General features: G+C 45.7%; 2 protein-coding genes across 2 annotated transcripts; one reads left to right on the top strand and one right to left on the bottom strand.

The window, feature by feature from the left end:
• The first annotated feature begins 11559 nt into the window (after positions 1 to 11559).
• LOC144705222 (zinc ion binding protein) lies at positions 11560 to 14434 on the top strand. Its single transcript, XM_078577806.1, has 5 exons — positions 11560 to 12907; positions 12977 to 13032; positions 13105 to 13716; positions 13790 to 13921; positions 14018 to 14434. Exons 1-5 carry the CDS (start codon positions 11560 to 11562, stop codon positions 14051 to 14053), a joined length of 2184 nt encoding a protein of 727 aa, XP_078433932.1. The 3' UTR covers positions 14054 to 14434.
• On the bottom strand, positions 14047 to 16563 carry LOC144705223 (aspartic proteinase Asp1-like). Its single transcript, XM_078577807.1, has 8 exons — positions 16220 to 16563; positions 15787 to 15904; positions 15452 to 15681; positions 15053 to 15286; positions 14847 to 14982; positions 14585 to 14782; positions 14438 to 14510; positions 14047 to 14358 (listed from the first exon to the last, which is right to left on the bottom strand). The coding sequence occupies exons 1-8, from the start codon at positions 16405 to 16407 to the stop codon at positions 14129 to 14131; spliced, it is 1407 nt and encodes a 468-aa protein (XP_078433933.1). The 5' UTR covers positions 16408 to 16563; the 3' UTR covers positions 14047 to 14128.
• Positions 16564 to 22327: the final 5764 nt, after the last annotated feature.

The raw sequence follows: 22327 nt of genomic DNA on the forward strand, positions 1-22327 counted from the left end.
TTGGACGAGTGGCTTAAGAGCACTATGCGGCACGTGCAACTGGCACCTGTGACAATGAGGTCGGCATGGGACGAATTCAACCAGTTCCTTGCAGAGACTGTGCCTAATGAGGGTGTGTTCGCTCCACTATCTTGGTGGGCTAGCACGGCGTCAAAGAGTTTCCCCCTACTTGCGGCCGTTGCGAGGGACCTATTATCCGTATGTGCGACGAGCGCCCCTGCCGAGCGTATGTTCTCGGTTGGCAATGCTATTGTCACATACAAGCGATCACGTCTGTCACCAGTAAGCATCGAAACACTAATCACTGTGAAGTGTTGGCTCCGTGCGGACAACAAACGGTGGTACAATGACGTTGAGCTAGATGAAGATGCTGACGACAGAGAAGATGGTGTGGTCGCATGTGCTCGAGGTACACATCACATAAATGAACTAGATTTTCTTATTTCTACGTAATTATCGTTACTTATCTCTTATTTTCTGCAACGTAGGTGATGATCAAGTAAGCACAAATCTCTGACAGAGCCGTTGGGACTACGTGTTTTTGACAAAGCCACAGTCATAGTATACATATGAATTTTGCTACAAATGTCGAATTAACGCCGTGTATGGATTCTTTTGAATATCCCTAAATTTTGATACATCTTCCAAAAATTCCATGAATATCCCTAAATTAGTACGAAGATTCAAATGAAAGTAAAATATTAAATTTTATATCAATTTAAATAGACACTTTCAGTTCTTGTTATATATTTATATCCGACATTACTATATTCCTCCAACTATCCAATAAATAATCTTAGTATCGATAAAAAAATTAATCCCTGTAATTAAATATACTGCCAAGAAGTATACTTACTCGTCTATTACTCCTATTACTAACTATTTCGAGTATATATACCAAATATAAATTATATCATGCACCTTTATTCGTTCAAAAAATTTGTTGTAAGTCTAAAATATCAAACCCACCAATATCTTATGCTCTACCCTTATTATTAAACCATCATATTCATTATTCCTCTTACTAACTGCTACTACTATCTAGTAAAGGTATTACATATTTTGTGCAATTTTGTTCTCATAAAAATATAGTGTACTAATTTCATTAAAACATTAGTTGTCACTTGTCAATCATTCTCATAACCATTCCTCTAATATATTACAATCTACCCTAGTACCCTTATTCCCCTCATATTTATTATTAAAATAGAAATATATTAATTTCTTAATAACATTAGTTGTTAGTTAAAAAAAATCTACAATATGCAATTTTACCCTCGTTATTATGAATATTTATATTTTTTAGATTACATTAAATTATTCCTCTTACTAACTACTACTACTATCTAGTTAAGGTATTACCTATTTTCTGCAATTTTATTCTCATAAAAATGTAGTGTACTAATTTCATTAAAACATTAGTTGTCACTTGTCAGTCATTCTCATAACCATTCCACTAATATATTACACTCTGCCCTAGTACCCTTATTACCCTCATATTTTTTATTAAATTTATTAACTATATTACACAATTTTATTGTCTTAAAATAACAATATATTAATTTCTTAATAACATTAGTTGTTAGTTATTATTAAATTCATTATTAAAATTTTTAACTATATTACACAATTTTATTTTCTTAAAATAACAATATATTAATTTCTTAATAACATTAGTTGTTAGTTATTATTAAATTTATTATTAAATTTACAAAACTATATTACGCAATTTTATTTTCTTAAAATAACAATATATTAATTTCTTAATAACATTAGTTGTTAGTTATTATTAAATTTATTATTAAATTTATAAACTATATTACGCAATTTTATTTTCTTAAAATAACAATATATTAATTTCTTAATAACATTAGTTGTTAGTTAAAAAAAACAATTATACAATAGGCAATTTTACCCTTGTTATCATGATTTTTTAAATTTCTTAGATTACATTACGTATCAACTGTGGGCGGCGAGCCGGCGTAGATGAGATTCAACTGTAAGATGGCTGGGGAGAAAATAAAGTCCCAAGGAAATTAGAATTTTTCCATATGGGATTGCAGACGACTGAAAAAGAATTGCCGGATATCGGTTTTTGATATCCGGCTATCGAAAACCGATATCCGACATCCGATATCCGCCTCGTCCCTCCCCCTTCGATATCCGGTACCGATATCTGTCTAACCCCTGACAGACGGATATCGCCCGATATCTGATATCCGATATCCAGAACCGTCCCATTTTTTCCGGATATCGGATATTGGTTGTCCGATATCGGATATCGGATGGATATCTGGACGGGTAAATTAATTATTTTTGTGTCAAAAAAATATCCAAAAAACATCTCAATCTTAAATGGTGACAAGTTTTCTAGAACAATAGAATGGATGTAAAATTAAATTTGAGGCATCCTAGGAATAATCAAAATAACAAATTGGAAAATACAGTGTCTCGAACTTGGGGCTTTGTGGGCTGCTGAAGACATGTCCTTCCTCTCTTATAAGCTTATTCTTTCACTAAGCAGTCGTAGCATCTAAAAATATAGTGAAATGGGGATAAAATTAATTTGTAAATTACTATACTATCTATATTTGCAACATAAATGATAATTAAATATGACTAATACATGATGTTTCTGGTTGGGTGTCAATGTCACCGTCAAGACAAACATCTTACCATTTTGTATTATCCCCTCAACCCCAGCACATCACACAAACGAGTGTCTCAGTACTCGACTCCTCCAGCCGAGATCAGTTGAAGGTGATATCCACTCAAATGACTAAAAACAATCATTCTAACATAGCACTTGTAGAGAGCACACATAAGCTTACGTAAAATCTTTAGCACCATTGGGTAAATGTGAACCCCTTTAGCATGTCACCATCTGCACATATTTTCAACCTGTTCTTTGGTTCATCGTACATAAGAAGGCCTCAAATTTCTCTAAAGGAGCTAGTGATGCTGTTCTAGAAGTGGGTTCAGTGTTAAGGGCCCAATTAACCTGTTTCCTTGATGATGATTGTTGATGGGGCATGTCTTCATCGCATTTTAATTATAAGACTGTAGATGTACTAGGGAAGAATACCTCAAATTGAAGCCACCTGTTGAGAGAATGTCTCGTCAAACATCGTCCCTCATAAAATGGGTCAACTATCATGATAATAAGTAAGTGGACATTATTCCAGAGTAGCTTCTTTTAGTCAGAAAAGTTGACTGCATTTCCATGCACGCAACCATCAATGACGCTCACTCATCATGGCACACCCTCTTGCTGGTGAACAAATTGGATTTGGACACCCCCATCATGACATCATCATGTGCATTGATAATGCCTCCATAAGGATGAGGACATCTCCATAAACTCACCATACTGATTAGCTCACATGATCTGATGTGTACGCAAAGAAACCCAATAAGAAGGCAAACTCCTTGAGAAAATCCCATTGTTCTCAAGATATCCTCTTCTAGTTCCCAACATCAATCACATCTCCTTTTGAATAACTTGACCTAGCATCTTATGAGTGCTACTCCAGTTTGTTAACCAATCAATCATATGTAATTTTTGCTTCATCTTTATGCATTCTATAGAGTTCCAGATAATATATCAGTTGATGTCTTGCTTGACAAATTCTGGAAACTACCATTCTCACTTTAGGAACCACTTTCCCAAGGAAACTGTGTGCCTTTGCAATGAGTTTTCCTCTTATAGTCCCTACACTCCTTGGAGCCACTTTCATAAATTTTTGGAAATCATGCTGACATCAATCTCTTTCTCCATTATGGATGATGCAGTAAACGACTGAATGATGATCTTTTACAATGTGTGTGAAGCATGGAACTTCTCGTATAATGCTGAACCCCCTGTTTCTATCATGTAATTTTTTCCGTAGTATGAACATCATTCTTTTGTTACTTGATGAATTATTAGTCGTCACTGCACATACCTGAAACTAAAATCATGTTAAATTTTTTCCCTCCAAGCAGCCATTATAGAGAAGTACGCTGTTCAATATTCACCTTTCTATCTGGCACGCTGATGCGGATTTCGACCATAAACTCTCCCATCATGCTTCCCATAAAGCTCACAGACAATGAGGACAAGCTCCTAATATTTTCAATGAGCATCGATCTAGTAAATATTTATGTCCAATAGGTCACAACCATTCTTTATTGTCCATAAATCAGTTGTGACCGATAGGCACTCAATATCGGTTAATGTATCCATGATCTCCACCTCCATCTTGTCAAACATGTTCATCGTCCATGACTTGACGGCCCATGCTTTAGGTGCCATGTCTCCTTCCACGCATCAGTGTCAAACCAACACACCAATAAGTCAATGTGATAGATAATCCAATTATTAATGTCCATTGTCTATTTGGTGTTCGACCCTTCAAGAGTCCCATCATCAACGAGTACCTCAATACGGCACGGCATACTAGCGCTTCTTTCAATGCATCATGTTTTTTAAGATGGAGAAATATAGATGGTGTTATAAGATGTACCACCATCTATTGGTCTCTTCACTTGGATGACCTTTATCGCGTCCTTGTCATGAAAAATGCCGCACTCATTTGTGAAGTCCCGACAAGTGTAAATTATTTTAGTACTGAGGTCCATTTGGCTTGTTTGCACTGCTCCAACATGTCACAGCTATGCTCCCTTGGTAATCCCTTGTGTACCCATTCCCCACTATTTGGAGTAAAAGCTTCTCTTACATCAACATGGTAAGTGGTATGGTGAAGATCAAACTCTGTATGTAATGTACTCTACAGATTAGGTTGAAGAACAGATTAGGGTGACTCCGCATATCTATTCATTTCTTCAATATAATTCTTAGTAAATAATATGAACCAAAGCAGTCACACATTATTTTTTATATCCTAATGCTATGACTGTACAAACTATGCATGACTTGTCAATTTTGAATGGTGTTTCATTCCAAGATGTCATGTACACACCTTCTCACAAAATCACCCTAGACTTGGTCATTTCTAAAAAAAAATTGGATTCTTGGCAGACTAAAACACTAAGATATTTCATTTGTCCTTGATGAAAATGGACAATGATAAATTTTTTTGTCATTGTCAATGAGCATTCATCTATGAGGGGCATGATAATCACCATGAAGAAATCACGATCATCACACAAGATGTAGATTGTAGAAGGTTATGAGAGGTTCTCAGCTTACTATTGTCGCATGTTGCCTTTTCACTTAACTTTTGTTGCATGTCGCCTCATCCTTGACTTACTATTGCCACCCATTTTCCCACCATTGTGCCTTTGATGCCACTACACCTCTATCTCCCCATTGCATCTAGGGAGTGAAGTTTCTGCCACTGTATCAGTTTTGGAAAATACTTATTGTTGGGTTCTGGGGGCCTCGATCGGGATGAACATAAGGATTTCATGTGGTGGAACATATAACAGAATCATAACAACGTCAACAAAATTAATAAATGAATCACCTCGACATGGATCACATTCACTATTTCTTGGATCCTCAAGCGGAATGAGTCAAACTGTTCATGTGTGCAGCCTCTACGCGTATCCATGCAATGGGGACTCCGTTCACCCTCTATCGTCATCATTACATCATCGTGATCACATCAAGAGTGGAGTGGAGGTATGGGGAGAAGGGAGAATAATAGGAAGACCTTGAACAATTCTAACCTTGGTGAATTTTTCTCAATGCCTTTTCCTATTATACTAATTGGGTATTTTTTATAAAACTCCCAAAACTCAAGTATATCTTTCGACATTCAAAAAATCATTTGTGTGTGACCCTCAAGTCCCATGTGTTAGTCTAGTTAACGACTCCATCAGCCCAATAAGCTTTATATGCCTTACAAATAACTTAATTATATCATCATATAGATTAATTAATGTCAAATCAATTTAACCCATTCGATATGTCGAGTGATGGAGAGTGCCAGTCTACTCCATCGGAGACGTCTTCAGAGCCACCATCATTGACATGGACGGCCTTGCCGGTTTGCATCCAGCCCCGACTGGCATGCCAAGACAAAGGTGAAGTGGTGGCGACGACGTTAACGCAGCGACACCGGATGCGTCACCACCGTCATCTTAAGTCAACACGACCGCTGAAGACATGCCGCCATCATCACCGGATCAGATCAATGAGCCAGCGTCACACATGTCTCCACCCACGCACACCCCTTCGCACGTCCTAACATGTCGCCAAAGGTAGATCTAGAATTGGCCCTTGACATGACACGAAACCACACCGCTCGTCACGTCGCTCGTCTTTATTTTTATTTCTTTTAACTGTATTGGTCATTGTTTCAAGAAACCGTTAGGTAGTCATTATTCAAGAATTGAGTTTGTTTTAACTCATGTTGGAGGATTGCCCAGCCTCCCATATCCCGTCTCTTCCCAACTACGCCGCCGCCGCCATCGTCATTGTCGCCGGCCTCCCTCCTGCTCTTCCCTCTCTTCTTCCTTCGTCACCCCTCTCTCCCTCTCTCGCTCTCTCTCTCTCTCTCTCTCTCTCTCTCTCTCTCTCTCTCTCTTCTCTCTCTCTCCATCCCCCTCTTCTTCTTGGTTTGTCTGCCATAGGGTTCGGCCACGTGGTTCCAACCGCCCGCCCAAGGGCGTCCAGTAGCCGCCGGCCACCCACAACCGCCAGCGCTAGCGCCAGCGTAGGCGGCCCTCCCGCGCCCGCGCCCTAGAGCCGGCCGCCCCCACAGAGTCGCCAGCGCCAACGCTAGCGCACGCCGCTCGCTCAAGGCCACCCACGCCTGCGTCCTAGCACTGGCCACCCGCACAAGGTCACCAGCGACCGCACAGGCCGCCCGCTCTGTGCCGCCCACGCCTGCGCCCTAGTGCCGACCACCCGCTACTGCCACTGCCAGTGCTAGCGCAGGCCAGTGCTCACCGGCGCTCGCGCACGCCGCGCGCCCTCGAAGCAACTTGCCGCGCTTTCGGATGCCCTCAAAGCTTCTTACCACGACGCATACCATTTAGGTTTCGGGGTGCTGCCTCGAACCCCGCAAGGGGGCGACTCCCCCCTTGACCCCGCCAACTGACCGCGTAGTTGGATCCGCGACACCCTGTCGAAGTGCACATCAATCATCCCGCCAACGACGCCCCACGCCCAAGCACTCCGACCACTGAGCAACCAGGCTTAATCCGACCGTCTCATTGCCAGGGCCTCTCAACGCCCAGAACGTCCATATATTTTGTCCAGTGGGCCTTACAATGCCCGGATTGCCTGGTCACGTCACGACCCAAATTTCTTGCAGCCTCTTCACGCACCCCGGTGCAGAGGCACGCCTGAACTCTTTGGTGTCGAGTGTTCTCCGTCCAGTATTCCTCGAGAATTCATCCACCGTCGTCAGATTTGATTTTGAATATCTCTTTCTTTCCTCAAAATTCCCCCTTTCGTGAGATTTCTTGCGGACGTGAATTCGAGTATTGGATTTGGTGCTTCTGCATCGTCGTAGTGGTCGAAGACAGTGCTCCTGCCCTTGTCGAGGAACGGGGCTGCACCACCAGTATTTCATCAGTTTTAAGTTTCGAATTCGATCGTGTGGATTTTGTGGTATGTTTTATCCAATCCATCCAAACCTGTCCTGTATACTCCTCCGACGATATCCAACCTATCCCCACAGTCGTCTTTCCCCTAGTTGTCTTGCATCATGAAGACACCCGGGTTCAAATACCTTGGGTAAAGCACGTCCGCGTTGTCGATTGTTTTGTTTTTTGTTGGCACATGCTTGTTGTGTCTGTCATTTTACCGTGTTCGTTGTGTTTGTGTTCGTGTCCATCGTGTGTTGTGTTAGTTTTGTGTCGTCATGTTGTGTATCATATTTGTTTTATTTTTGTTTTAAGAAAGGGGGTCCCTATGCGTAAGACCCTCCTCCCGTTTGGTAAGGGCCCTTGGACCCTTACCAAGGGATAGTTTACCCTTACCCTTTGTTAGGGCCATCGTGCCCCTATATAAGGGTACGATGGGCAGTGCCCCTATATAAGGGCACGATGGGCACCCTGACAGACTTAAACCAGTTGTTTTTTCGAAGTTGAGTTTTGATAGTATTGTTGGTCTCGTTGAGAAGAAGAAGAGTGGAAGAAGAAGAAGAGAGTGAAGAAGAAAGAGGGGAGGAAGCCGCCAGAACCTCCAGCCCGCATCGATTACCATCGATGTGCCACCGGAATGAGCACCCTCCCCTTCCCTCTTCAGCCACACTTCGCGTGCCCCCATCTTGCCACGAGCAGCCCGACGCTGCCGGCGCCATTGCGACCCCGTGACGCAGGGTTGCGCCACTGTGCGGGTTGTACGGTACGCCAAGCAGCCACCCTTTGCGCGTGGAGTTCATCCACCTATGGGTTGATCCACCGCAGGCACGCCCGCATTGACCCCCACCTGCTGCGGGTTGTCACGCGCTGAGTCACCCCACAAGACGCCCTAACGCGACCACGCGGCCGTCTCCTGGTGCTGCCGTTGACCCGTTGAGTCACCATGGGACAACGAGGTTGAGCCATACCCGCTGAGCCTCCGTCAGCGATCTGTCCAGCCCGCCGTCAACCGAGCTGCCTCACGCGTACGTGACACCTCAGACACTATCCTCGCACGCTGAGTTGCCGTGTGGCCTCTTGATCGAGCATGCCCATGGGACTGCTGGTTGCGACCACCATGACCGCCGCTGTCCTGGGTTGCTTAGTGCACCTGGGGCCTGGCGCACAACTCATGTGCTACGGTGCAGTCACACGGCTTGCACTCACACTCGTACGATGCCCCGTGTCTCCCGCATTCAACGTTGCCACCGCTTGTAACCGCTGTGCCGCCGCTCGCGCCTGCGCCCACGTCGCTCCCGATGCTGCTACCGCCGCCACTGCTGTCGCCTGCGGCCGATATTTACACGACGACCGCACCTGCACCGACAAACGTCATCCAACCCAGTCCGGCTGCACTGATCCACCCATACGGATGCGCCAATTGAGCTTCGGTCGTTCGCTCATGCTGCTTCGTGGTCACATCTCTCTCTTCCTTGCCTCTAATCTTTGACGTCGTCTCCTGCGTCGCCCCTCGCCGCCAGTCCAGCGACATCTAGCCATCTTCGGCAAGTCTCCGCTGCACCTGCCCGCATCGGCCACTACACCGATTAGTGTATTAACAGCGGGCGACATCACCGCCGAGGTACATCGTTCCCCTCGCTCGATAGTATATTTTCGGTTGCACTCCACAGCGCTCAGGGATAGATTAGGTGAGAGTTCATATTCAGGAATACTACAACTTGAGAGAATTCTAGGGTATAGGTCGATCCTGTCCGTTATGTGTGAGCACCTACCGAATTATTCCGCTTGGCGCTGTAGTCATCGTCGTCACTCTGACGAGGGTCAGAAGGTCACCATCACCGTCATCGATTGCTCGTCCCTGAGCTCAGAGCTCGGCGAAACCCCAAGTTGGGGCCTGCACGTACATCCACCTAGGGCACTGCATCATGTAGCCTCATTACCGTAGGAATTTACCCGTTGGATGACATCACCGACGACGTCCGACATCGTCGAGTCCCCAACCTGTCGGGTACCAATTTATTTAATCCAATTGACCCATATGTATTTACACTATAAATACATATATGGATTAATTAATTATCTATATCATCACGTAGTCTTATATGTATTTTTCATGTTTATGTATTTTTGTATTTGTTAATTGTATATTTACGCTAGTTTCATATTTATGTATTTTTTGTATATGTTATTTATGTATTTATGTATTCATGTACATATGTATTTTCTCTCAACGCTATTTGTGTATTTATATATTCATGTATCTATGTGTTTTTATATGTTATTTGCATATTTATGTATCTATTTGTTTTTGTATATCTTATTTATGTGTATATTTATCTATTTATTTTTGTATATGTTATTCGAGTATTTACGTATTTATGTAACTATGTATTTTTTGTATTTGTTAAAATCTGTGTGGGTTGGTATAAGGTTCTATTGCCAATTTGTGACGTTCGGGTTCAATCCCACACGTCCAACTTTATAATTATTTGTTCCCTAAGTTTCAGTCCGCTTTCAGGTTCGATTTGTTCGCGATTCCGAAGCTGGAGCAGAATTCTCGATAAACCAATGATTCCCCAACTGACAGTATACCTTAGGTTAATTTCGGTAAAAAATGGTGAGCCCTGCTTGTACCTAACTTTGGCCTGGATTTTATTTGCGTATTGGCTCAATAAGCAAACAAATTGTACTTGCACTATGATTAACCGGACGTCGGATGGGACAATACATCCCCGGATGGGATGCGACGTGGATGAAAATCTCCAAGACGGGACAAAGTTCAGACAGGACGATGCGAACGAGCCCCTAAAAAATGGGATGCAGGATGATGTTTATCCTGTCCCGTCCGCCTATGTCCTGGACGATCCTGCAGTAAAACTATTATAATACAACAATATGCCTTAGAAATATATAGCAGTATTATAGTAATTCACATTCTAAATTCCTTTATTTCCGTTTCCGATATCAGTTATGGAAACTTCGGTAAAATTACGGAAGACTGACGGACAATCGTCCCCTGGATGGGACGGGACGTGGACAAAAATATCCGGGACGGGATGAGGCAAACAAACCCCTAAAAAATGGGACGCACATCGTCCCGTCCAGGACGATAGTGCACTATAACTATAATAATACAAAATATAGTAGTATTATAGTAATTCGCATTTTAAATTCCTTTATTTCCGTTCCCGATATCAGTTATGAAAACTTAGGTAAAATTACAGAACGCTGACGGACAATATAACGCAAACTTCCGCTATCCGTAATTTGCAACGAAACCCTTTGATAGTAGCGGCGGGACGAAGTACAGCCAGCGATCATCATCGGAACCAAAAACTGGAGGAAATTAGCGTGTGGGAGTAGAAACCGAAAACAACAAGCGAGAAGATTCAAGATCTACTCAAAAATTCTCACCGATCGGGAGGGAAGCATCCAAGGTAAAAAAAAGTCGAAGAATTTTTTAGAAAAATACGTAATTTCTAGGTCGGAAGACAAACCTGACGAACAGATCGGAGTCTAGAATTCAGAGAACCGGCAGATTCTGCAACAAAGCGAGAAGATTCATGATCTACTAAAAAATTCTCACCGATCGGGAGGGAAGCATCCAAGGTAAAATACATCGAAGAAATTTTTAGAAAAATACGTAATTTCTCGGTCGGATGACAATCCTGACGAACAGATCAGAGTCTAGAATTCGGAGAACCGGCAGATTCTGCAACAAAGCGAGAAGATTCAAGATCTACTAAAAAATTCTCACCGATCGGAAGGGAAGCGTCCAAGGTAAAAAAAAAAAGTCGAAGAAATTTCTCGAAAAATCCGTAATTTCTAGGTCGGAAGACAAACCTGACGAACAGATCAGATCCTAGAATTCAGAGAACCGGCACATTTTGCAACAAAGCGAGAAGATTCAAGATCGGGAGGGAAGAATCCAAGGTAACAAAAGAAAAAATCGAAGAAACTTCAAGATCAGAAATTCTCACCTGACCAACGGAGAACCAGCAGATCCAGCACCAAACGAACATGGACATGCCAGAATGCCCCGTCTGCCTCCAAATCTACGACGAGCACGAGGCGATTCCGCGGGTACTTCCCTGCGGCCACTCCGCCTGCTCCTCCTGCCTCGATCGATTATCATCTTCTTCCGCTCAATCCGCCTTCGCAGACACGATCCGCTGCCCCGCCTGCAATCAAATCGTTCCATATTCCAGATCAAAAGGCCCCACCGCTCTTCCCAAGAACATCGATCTGCTCCGCTTCTGCGCCCCGTCGCCCTCCTCCCGCCGCGTTCTTCACGATCCGGAGCCAAAGCAAGCCGAATTCCTGAAATTTCCCTGCGACGATTCAGCCTGGGGATTCTGGAAGGATTTCATCATACCTGCCGACGCAATTTCCACTGAATTCGAGGAAGACGTAGCGACTGCGACGCTGGCGAGGAAAATCAAGGAAAATCAAACCGTCCGTCTACTCAAAATCGGCGAGCCCTGCTCTCAAGGAGAATTCAAGTTGAGCTACGTAGCCAGAGCGATGGATTCTCTGAGAAATTTTAAAAATCTGGATCTGATCGTGGACGCCCCGAACAAGCAAAGGCGCGGTCTTTGCGAGATACTGGGGTTATGGATGATGAATTCAAGTCTGTTCTTGGTGGGTCGATCGTTTCCTTCCGATCTGTCTGTTTTTCTGGAACGCAATCCACAAACATCGGAGGATTTCGGTTTTGTGAAAGTCGGGTTAGAAACGTGCGAGGCGATGGTGGGACTGCATTCTCAAGGCTTAGCCTGCGGCTGCCTCGCCCTGTCCTGCTTCCGTCTCGATTCTTACGGGCACTTCTCCTTGGATCTGATCGAGGTGCTTCAAGTGGGTAGGAGACTGAGAGAGAGCTTTGCAGAAGCCCATGGCAGTTGTACCGAGTACTTTGTCAGCCCGGAGCTCAAAGTCGAACTACTCTCCAATGAATCTGACTCTAGAGTTGATTCTGCCGTGGGTTTTGCATCAGACGTCTGGGCGTTAGCTTGCATGCTGGTCTTCCTCGTGTCGGGAGACGTGACTTCCAGTCTGAGGAAATCATTCCAGGGAACAAGATTCGAGATTCTAGTGCCGGTTCTGGAATCCTGTTTGAACCCTGATCCGGAATCTCGCCCGGGAGTTCACACCCTGTGGAGATCCTTCATCAGTTTAGCCAGCGGGCTTGAAAACTCCGTTCCTTTCGCGCCGGAGACGCTGCCTGCTGAACAACTCCTCTGCTGCCTCGTTTCATCGGACTTGTGCCGCGCCGAGCCCAAGGAAGAAGCAGGCGCCGAGTCTGCCGCCGAGTTGCGGACTATTTCTTTAAAGGGCCATCAAGATTTCGTCTCTGGGATTGTCGAAGAAGGTACGCGTTCTGCTTTTTACTCCAAGCTTTCTGGAATAATATCTCCAATGCTCGCCGAATTTGGTGCAGGCGGGTTCCTCTTCAGCGGCTCGTACGACAAGACAGTTCGCGTATGGTCCCTGCAGGCAAGCTGCTCTCGTCTTTGTCTCTCTATTTTTTTTTTTGAAATATTTGCAATAAAATGAGGAGATTGTTAGGATTTGACGCTGGTGAGGACGCTGAGGGGGGCGGAGAGCAGAGTGATGGCGGTGGCGGTGGCGAGGGGAGGGGGGAAGAGGCCGATCTGCGTGGCGGGGGACGGGGGAGGGTTTCTGTACGCCTGGGACGTGGCCGGCGAGGGGGAGATGAAGAAATGGCGCCATCACAGCGACTGGCGGTACAGCGGAGTCCACTCTCTCGCCGCGTCTCGGGAGCGCGTGTATAGCGGCGGGGGGGATCGAACCATAAAGGCTTGGTCTCTCGAGGATCTGGGCCTGGTGGGCGCGCTGGAGGGTCACCAGTCGGCGGTGTCGTGCCTGGCGGCGTCGGAGGGGGTGCTGTACAGCGGGAGCTGGGACGGGACGGTCCGCCTCTGGTCCCTGCACGACCACACGTCTCTGGCCGTTGTCCACCAAGCCGGCGCGTCCGTCCTCTCCCTCTCCGTCTCCGGGGGTCTGCTCGCCGCTTCCTTCGACGGCGGCGATCTGTTGGTGTGGAGGGAAGGGGCTCTGTTGGCGTCGGCCAAGCCCCTCGGGGGGGCCATCTTCGCCGTGGCCCTCCACGGGAGACGGCTCTTCGCCGGCGGCTGGGACGGGACTGTCCTAGTCCAGGTTTGTTTTGCGTCCGATGACTACTTTTTTCTTTTTGCACGGGATTTTATTGGATTTTTATTTTGGCAAGCAGGATCTTCAGTTTGATGAGTGCGGTGGGCCGGCGGAGATGAGGCTACTCGGGTCTATTTCGTCCGATTCTGTCGTCACTTCGCTGCTGCACTGCCGTGGGATGCTCTTTGTAGGCTCCAATGGAGATATCAAGGTATTTCCTCACCCCTCCCCCTCTCTCTCTCTCTCTCTCTCTCTCTCTCTCTCTTAGATCCCTCTCTCTCAGTCTATTCCAAAACGCGATTGTCAGGTTCACTTGCAGCGAGGAGAGAGTGGACGAGAGTAAAAACCGATTTAACGAGGCACGCCGCCCGCGCGCATCGCTGGGATTATTCTGCGTCGTTCTTCGGTCGGCCGACTTTCAGACAGGGCTGGGCGCGGAAGCCGGTTCCGCCGCTGCCACGGCTTCGTTGTCCGTCCCGGACGCGGACCGGAAGAAGGGCCCGAGATTCGGCACGTGCGCCTGCTCCAGAAGCGCCGGCAAAGGAGAAGCCGCGGCGGCGCCGGGGACCCTCTGGCAGTTCGCCCTCGCCCATCCCATCCGTCCATTCTCCGTGTCGTACACGACCGTCAGATCTTGCATCGAGATGCCTGCTCCAGCACAGCCAACGACTCTTCAATTTTGCTCTTTTTTTTTCCAAGAAATTCTTTTTTGGGTGTTTTTTCTCACCTCCGATGACACTGACATCTCTGAGCTCCGCCGCGGTGCCGTTGAGGACCCCCAGGCAAACGCTCCCTTGCTTCTGCAAGGCGAAGAACTCGCACGTGTCAGAGTTTGAGGGGGAAGCGTGTGAGGAGACGGAGTGGGGGGATTTACTGTGAGGATGAGATAGTTCTCGGGGGGAATGGTGAGAACAGCTCGCCTGCCCTGGGAGAAAGCCATAGCCAGGGGCTTGAAGTACCTCCTGGCCTCCCCCAGAGTCTTGAAAGGCTTGGCCGCCGCTCTCCAGCACAGAGAGAGAGCGCCATCCCCGGCCGTCGGATTCAGCCTCCTCCCTTCGACATCCCGCATCATCTGCCGTCGATCCCCGTCAACTAACCGAGGGAACAAAACAAATACAAAGAGGTAAAAATCCCACCGAGGCGAGGAAAAGCTCGTAGGGGCGAGCCGCCAAGTACGTGAAGGCGCTGCCGGCATCGAAGGCGACATCGAAGTTCTTCCCCAGCGGCTTCCTCCCGACGAAGAAGACCGCCGGCCCCGGCGAATACTTCTCCCTAGGAATGGAGTATTTCACATTTTTAAATAAAATTCAAAGAAATTATTTCGAGGAATGAAGCTACGGACCTGGACGCGTTGGTGGAGATGGGAGTCCAGGAGACGGCGGAGGAGGGGATAAGATCATCGCCGAAGAAGAGATAGCCGCCGCCGTTACGGTCGAGACAGTGGCCGAAGACGTTGCCGGCTAAGCCATGTTCATGGAGCTGGGACGAGAGGCTGGACTTGCCGGCGCCGATCCCGAGCACGCCGTCTGTTTTAGACGGCGAGTTGTTGTCGCGGATTTGCTGTTCGTAGCCGCATCTGGTCGGGAATCGAAGCTCGGTTCATGGCGGAGAAGGGGAGAGAAGGTTCTGGATTCATGGCGGAGAAGGGGAGAGAAGGTGGCGGAGAAGGGGAGAGAAGGTTCTGGATTCATGGCGGAGAAGAGGAGAGAAGGTTCTGGAAGAGGGAATATTGCTTTTTTACCCGAAGTTGAGACGGGGGCGGAGGAGGGAGCCGTTGAGAAGGTTGACGGAGATGGCGTCGCTGATGAGGACGCCGCGGGAGGAGATCTTGCCCGCGAGATTCACCTCGTAGTCGCATTGGTCGCTGGGAGATTCGCAGTGCGGAGAAGAGATGGTGTGGAGAGAGTCGCAGGTCGGGTGCGCGCAGGGGACTATCCCGTCCTTCGGCGGCTTGTACAGCGGATGTGGCCCCTGTAATGAATCTCGACGAGAGTCGGGAATGAGAATTGGAGGCGAGATTTATCGCGGATGAATAAGATTGGGAATAGTTTCTGGGAGAGAGTTTGTTGAACTGGCCTTGGAGCAGCTGACGCAAGGAGCGTCGCATTGGATCCAGGTTAGGTCGCTGCCGGCGTCCATGCTCAGGAAATACGGCCGAGGAGGATCTCCGATCAGCAGCGAGAGGAAGTACAGCCTGCGATCATCGTCGGAATTAGAATCCAAGAACAAAAGAATCGAGGAATTTCTAGGTCGGACGACGGAAATCAAGAATCGGCGGACTTCAAGAAAATGCTAAGATATCCTAAACGAGAAGCGAGAAGATTCAAGATCTTTGGAATTCACACCGATCGGGAGAATACGAGGAAAAAATTCCAGGAATTTCTAGGTCAGACGACTGATCTGACGTAACTGATAAGCGTCAGTAAATCAAGAACCGGCGGACTCCAAAGAAAATGCTAAGATATCCGAAACCGTATGCGAGAAGATTCAAGATCTGAAGAATTCACACCGATCGGGATAAATGTTTCCGTAGAGGGGAAAGACAGCGGACGAGGTCCTCCCGTCATCGACTGACGGCGGTTGCGCCTCTCTCCGATTCTGCGACGCGGAGGAAGCCGCAGCGTTTGCCGAAAAACACAGAACTAGAAAGAGCAACACCATAGCCTGATTGCTTCTTCTAAATTGAGCCTCCCTCATCTTGTTCTTCCCTTCCTGCGATTGATCGAAGCTCTGCGATGATGAACAGATCCAAGAACAGGACGGAGAAGACGGGAGAAGGATCGTAGATAGATGAGATAGAGTTTTGGAGGGAAAGAGAATGATAAGAACATTTGAACGAGAACCGAACGAGAATATATAGCCATGTAGGGTCTTCTGTGGGGTCCACCAGTTCCAACAACCTCGCACGCTCGATTTGCACGTGTCTCCAAACAGTGAGAAATAGAGAGCACGACGGAATGAGAGAGATAGAGATAGAGAGAGAGGCAAAGCTAGCGAAAAAGAGAGAGTGCAAGAGGGACACGATGAGAGAGAGAGCGAGAGAGATAAAGAGAGAGAATGAAACTATGAAAAAGAGGAGAGCGAAAGAGAGAGAAAGACAGCGGGAGAGACAGAATGAAACTAGGGGAGAGAGAAGAGCTGGCGAGACAGACAGAATGAAACTATGTGGGAGAGGAGAGCTGGCGAGAGAGACAGTTATAATTCCGGATCATCCCGGACGTGGACGACGGACGGAACGGGACGGGAAGAATTTTGTCCCACCTGACTTCAGGATTCAGTGCATGGGCGAAGAACAGGACGAATTTTTCGTTCGATGGTATGAAAACTGTCCTGTCCAGTCCTCCCGGGACGAATTTTAGTCCTGTCCGAGAAAAAAACTGTCCCGTCCCTCGCCCCGGATGAAAAAAAACCCGTTTTATATTTTTGATATATTAACATAGATTTTCCTAAGTTTTTTAGGGAAGTACGGATGAGAGAGAATACAAAGGGACATATGTACAATTATTTCTGAGCAGTGTCAGTTTGCATACACGTAAAAGTACATGGACTTTGATGCAAATTGTCATAGTGAGACCACATGGCTACATCTCAACCGTCAGATGTGAATCTGGCATTTATTGTCTAGATACGTCTGTCGTCGTCAGAGACCTCCGGACGGATGGTTTTTTCGTCCCACGCGACAAAACCTCGTCAGGTGGTCCCCGGGATGAACTATAGTCCCGAATTTTGTCCTAACCCTTGGAGAGAGATGGAATGAGAGAGCAAACGAGAGAGAGAGAGAGCGAGAGAGAGAGAGAGAGAGAGAGAGAGAGAGAGAGAGAGAGAGAGAGAGAGAGAGAGAGTGGGAAAGAGAGAGCAAATGAGAGAGAGAGATAGGGAAAGAGAGAGCAAACCAGAGAGAGGGAAAGAGAGTGAAAATGAGAGAGAGAGAGAGAGATAGGGAAAGAGAGTGCAAATGAGAGAGAGAGAGAGAGAGAGATAGGGAAAGAGAGTGCAAATGAGAGAGAGAGAGAGGGAAAGACAGAGCAAATGAGAGAGAGATAGGGAAAGAGAGAGCAAACGAGAGGGAGAGAGGGAAAAAGCGAGCAAATGAAAGAGAGAGAGAGATACAGAAAGAGAGAGCAAATGAGAGAGAGATAAGGAAATAGATATCAAATGAGAGAGAGAGAGGGAAAGAGAGAGCAAATGAGATAGAGAGAGATAGGGAAAGAAATATCTGTAAGTGAGACTACCAACTCGCCATCCCAATCGGGCGTCTCAACGGACCAACACAGTTCAAACTAACTACCAGACGAATCGGGATTGAACACATACCCTCGCCATTGCGTAAATATATAAACCATGTCTTAAGCTACTACAGGACGTACCTGACGGCTGAGATTATCTGTCTAATATAGCCATTATTTGTTTTGTAATTTATTGCGACTATAAATAGTCGACACTGCTGTAAGCAATAGAGGTGAAGAAATGCAATGATCTTCTTTTTCTTTTTCTTCCGTCTCTTCTACTCTCAAGCAGGATCAAATTCTTACAGGGTATCAGAGCCATAACGGGAGCATCCTTCTCTGCTGCGACACCCTCTTCTTCTGTTGCAATGACAATGTCTACTCCCAGCCTCAACAACGAAGTATGCATAGCAAACATGGGACAAGTCCCAGTTGTAGTCCATATTGGAGCTATGGTGTACACAAAGCTCAACAACGAGAACTAGCAGACATGGAAGAGCGCGATGTTGCCTCTTCTCAATGGGTATGAGTTAATGTCGTTTATAGAAGAATCTCCTCCCCCAATCTATATTTCAGACAATCAAGGCAATATCACTGCGAATCTGGAGTACAAGAAATGGTGGAAGATTAATCATCAGATATTGGGCTTCCTTTGTCGAATGATCTCCGAATCCGTTGTTTCCCATATGAGCCAAGAAAAATCTGCACGTGAAGTGTGGTAAAAACTAGAGGCAGTCTTCACCGGATGGACTCAGATTCGCGTGATGGAACTTCAGTGACAGTATCATAATATGAAGAAAGGATCCATGAGTGTTGATGACTATGTCAAGCATTTCAAAACAGTTACTGGATGCTTAGCACTTTTTGGGCAACCAATAAATGATGCATCTAATGCTTACTTTCCTACAAGGCCTTGGCCCTGCCTACACTCAGTTCAAAGTCAGCGTCAACGCAAATCTTGGTCGCCTTAATTTTGATGAAATTGTGGACAACCTCAAGGCTCATGAAGCTTTCCTTATGTGTACCTAATAAGAAGAAACTATCTCCTTTCCTCATGCTGCAAATAGTGTCCAAACCGCAACCTCAACAGTGCCACCTCGTCAATCATCATCGAATTATTACCAACAGCAGGACTTCACCTGCAGTCAAGGTTTTCCCCAAACTCGTGGACATGGCCGAGGTCGGAATCAGCAATTCCAGCCTAGATGCTAACTATGTTCTCAGTTTGGGCATCGTGCTAGAGAATGCCCTGAATTCCGGCAAAAAGTTTCCACTTGGAAACCTCATCAGCAAGCTCCACTGCCTGTTCAATCCTACACTGCCTGTTCAATCCTCCATAGACACCTATGCCTGGTATCCTGACAGTGGCGCCACTCTATCACTGCAGATCAGCACAACATTGCGAACCCCCAAGAATATCACGGCAATGAACAACTACATATTGGTAACGACATAGGTTTGAAAATCCTATCTATTGGCTCTTCTACCTCGATTAAAGCTACCTTCCTTGGCGAGAAGACAACAGCTGAAGTCTGTCGCGCTCTACTTGGACACCCTCATTTTCGCATTTTACAGCACACCATAACTAAATTTGGTTTACATGCTACTCATGTGCGTCGCCAAACATTATGTGATTCTTACAATGTTTCTAAATCTCATAAGCCTCCCTTCTCTCCAATAGCTCCTCGCCCAACCAAAAGATTAGAGCTTATTCATTATGATCTCTGGGGTCCTTCCCCTCTCGCTTCTCACTCTGGTTTTTCCTACTACGTTCTTTTCATCGATGATTTCAGTAAATTTACGTAGATTTTACCCATTAAACTTAATGTCTTTATATCTTTCCGACGCTGAGTTGAAAAACAATTCAACACTAGCATCAAATACCTCCAGTCTGATTGGGATGGAGAGTACCAAGACCTTCACACCTATCCTAAATCCACCAGCATTGTTCATCGAGTATCCTGTCCCCATACTCCTGAACAGAACGGCACAGCCAAATGCAAGCACCAGCATTTAATCGAAACTGCACTCTCTTTACTTCATAATTTACACATGCCCAAGATGTTTTGGGATGAAGTTATTGCCACAGCTGCCTTCCTTATAAATCACATGATCACACCTGCTCTCCAAAATAGATCGCCCTTTGAACTTTTATTTAACTCTTTGCCTGATTATTCATTTCTAAGAACGTTTGATTGTCTCTGCTATACTTATCTTTGTCCATACTCTCACCACAAACTTGATTCTCGGTCTAAGAAATGCACCCTATTGGGCTACAATTCTTTCCGCCTAGGATATCTGTGTCTCTTGCTTCTCTTAGGTAAAATTTTCATTTCTCGCCATGTTATTTTTTATGAATCTATCTTCCCATTTTTCAGTGTTCTGTCATCTCCTGGTCTCCTTGGCTCTTCTCCGCCCTCCTCTACTTCTCCACCTCCACTACTTCATTATCCCTCCCCGGTAACACAGTCATCCCTGCCCTATCTCTACTTCCAAACCTACTACGCCTTCTCTCCCAGCCTCCCCACCCCATTCCCTTTCTACTGAATCTGCCACTTCTCCTCCGGTCCCCTCCTGCACCTCTCCTTCTCCAGCCCCCTTCCCTGCTCTTCTCCCTGCCCTCGACCACACACCCACTCCTGGTGCCCCTCTGAAGATTAAACCTCTTCACACCCTATACACTTTCTCCCCCAAATCCTTAAGCTTCTTGTTGAGAGGAGAGAGAGAGAGAGAAAATAAAGAAAGAAGAAGAATGTAGGACAAGGAAAGAAGACAGCACCTTGAGATTATGGAGAGAAGAGAAAGGAAGAAGAAGCAGGAAGAGGCAGAAGGAAGAGAGGAGAGGGAGGTGGCGGAAGAAACAATATTTTTCCATATTCTCAACAAGCGTTCTGTCGTGAACATAAGTAGGGTTTTCCACCATGTGGGACCCACATTGACTCAGTCCACAACACTCCCCCTTCAGGATGTGATGTTAACTAACATCCAACCTGACTCAAACACAAACAGAAAAATAAACAGAGTACTAATATCATGGTACATCAAGAAATCATAGAGCTTCATTGTTGGTGAAGATATCATGCATCTTCATTTTAGTATGCAAGGAAGTGAATGTCGATGAGTCTACCCCCTTTGTCAAGATGTCTGCAACTTGGTTAGTTGAGCTAACATGTGTCAAGTATATGATACCATTGTCTAACTTTTCCTTTATGAAGTGACGATCAATCTCTATATGCTTGGTGCGATCATGTTGCACGGGATTGTTCGCAATGTTGATAGCAGCTATATTGTCACAATATAAGATAAGTGGATCAGGACTGAGTAGATCTAGTTCTAACAAGAGCACCCGTAGCCACAACATTTCACAGATACCTAGTGCCATTGATCTATATTCAGCTTCAGTTGTAGATCGAGCAACAACAGTTTGTTTCTTACTTCGCCATGAAACTGGATTCCCTCCGACAAACACAATGTACCCTGAAGTCGAGCGTCGATCATCTTTGTTTCCTTCCCAATCGGCATCTGTGTAACCTTCCGCCTTCAAATTTTTGTCACTCGAGTATAGTACTCCACGACCTGGATTACCCTTCAAGTACCTTAGTATCCGCACGACAGCATCTAAGTGGCGTGATCTCGGATCGTGCATGAACTGGCTAATCACATTCACAGCATAAGTGATATCAGGGTGTGTGTGTGACAAGTAGATTAATCGTCCCACCAATCGTTGATACCGTAATTTATCAACCTTCTCCAGCTGATGATTATGTTCTATAGGTGTATCAATTGGCTTGCACCCTAGCATCCCAGTCTCTCTTAGGAGATCTAGCATGTATTTGCATTGAGTGAGGAAGATACCTTCTTGTGATCTTGATACTTCAATCCCAAGAAAATACCTTAGTTGACCAAGGTCTTTAACTTCAAAGATTTGTTTAAGGCTACTTTTCAACTCTTTGATTGATTTTCGATCATCACCAGTGATAATAAACTCATCAACATATACAATGAGGATAGTAATTTTACCCATGTGTCTTCGGAAGAAAAGAGTGTGATCGGCATTGCTTTGGTGATATCCCATTCCTACAATAACCTTGCGGAAGCGATCAAACCATGCCCTTGGGGATTGCTTCAGGCCATACAAAGATCTCTTTAGATGACATACTTTGCCTCTTATTTGTGATGTATCAAATCCTGGAGGGATGTCCATATATACTTCTTCTTGGAGGTCACCATGTAAGAATGCATTCTTAACATCAAGCTGAGATAGATCCCATCCTCTATTTGCCGCACATGAGATAAGAGTCCGTATAGAGCTCATCTTTGCAACAGGAAGCTAAGTAGGGTTTTCCACTATGTGGGATCCACATTGACTCAGTCCACAACACTTCTCCTCT

Source organism: Wolffia australiana, chromosome 7 (genome assembly GCF_029677425.1).
Source record: "Wolffia australiana isolate 7733 chromosome 7, ASM2967742v1".
Lineage (NCBI taxonomy): Eukaryota > Viridiplantae > Streptophyta > Magnoliopsida > Alismatales > Araceae > Wolffia > Wolffia australiana.

Excerpts from the sequence above, each read along its gene's own strand:
- LOC144705223 (XM_078577807.1), bottom strand. The coding sequence starts at position 16,407 with ATGAGGGAGGCTCAATTTAGAAGAAGCAATCAGGCTATGGTGTTGCTC. Across the intron at positions 15,682-15,786 it reads CTTGCGTCAGCTGCTCCAAG|GGGCCACATCCGCTGTACAA; the intron begins GCCAGTTCAACA and ends GATTCATTACAG. Across the intron at positions 14,783-14,846 it reads ACGAGCTTTTCCTCGCCTCG|ATGATGCGGGATGTCGAAGG; the intron begins GTGGGATTTTTA and ends GATCGACGGCAG.
- LOC144705222 (XM_078577806.1), top strand. The coding sequence starts at position 11,560 with ATGGACATGCCAGAATGCCCCGTCTGCCTCCAAATCTACGACGAGCAC. Across the intron at positions 13,717-13,789 it reads ACGGGACTGTCCTAGTCCAG|GATCTTCAGTTTGATGAGTG; the intron begins GTTTGTTTTGCG and ends TTTGGCAAGCAG. Across the intron at positions 13,922-14,017 it reads GCTCCAATGGAGATATCAAG|GTTCACTTGCAGCGAGGAGA; the intron begins GTATTTCCTCAC and ends CGCGATTGTCAG.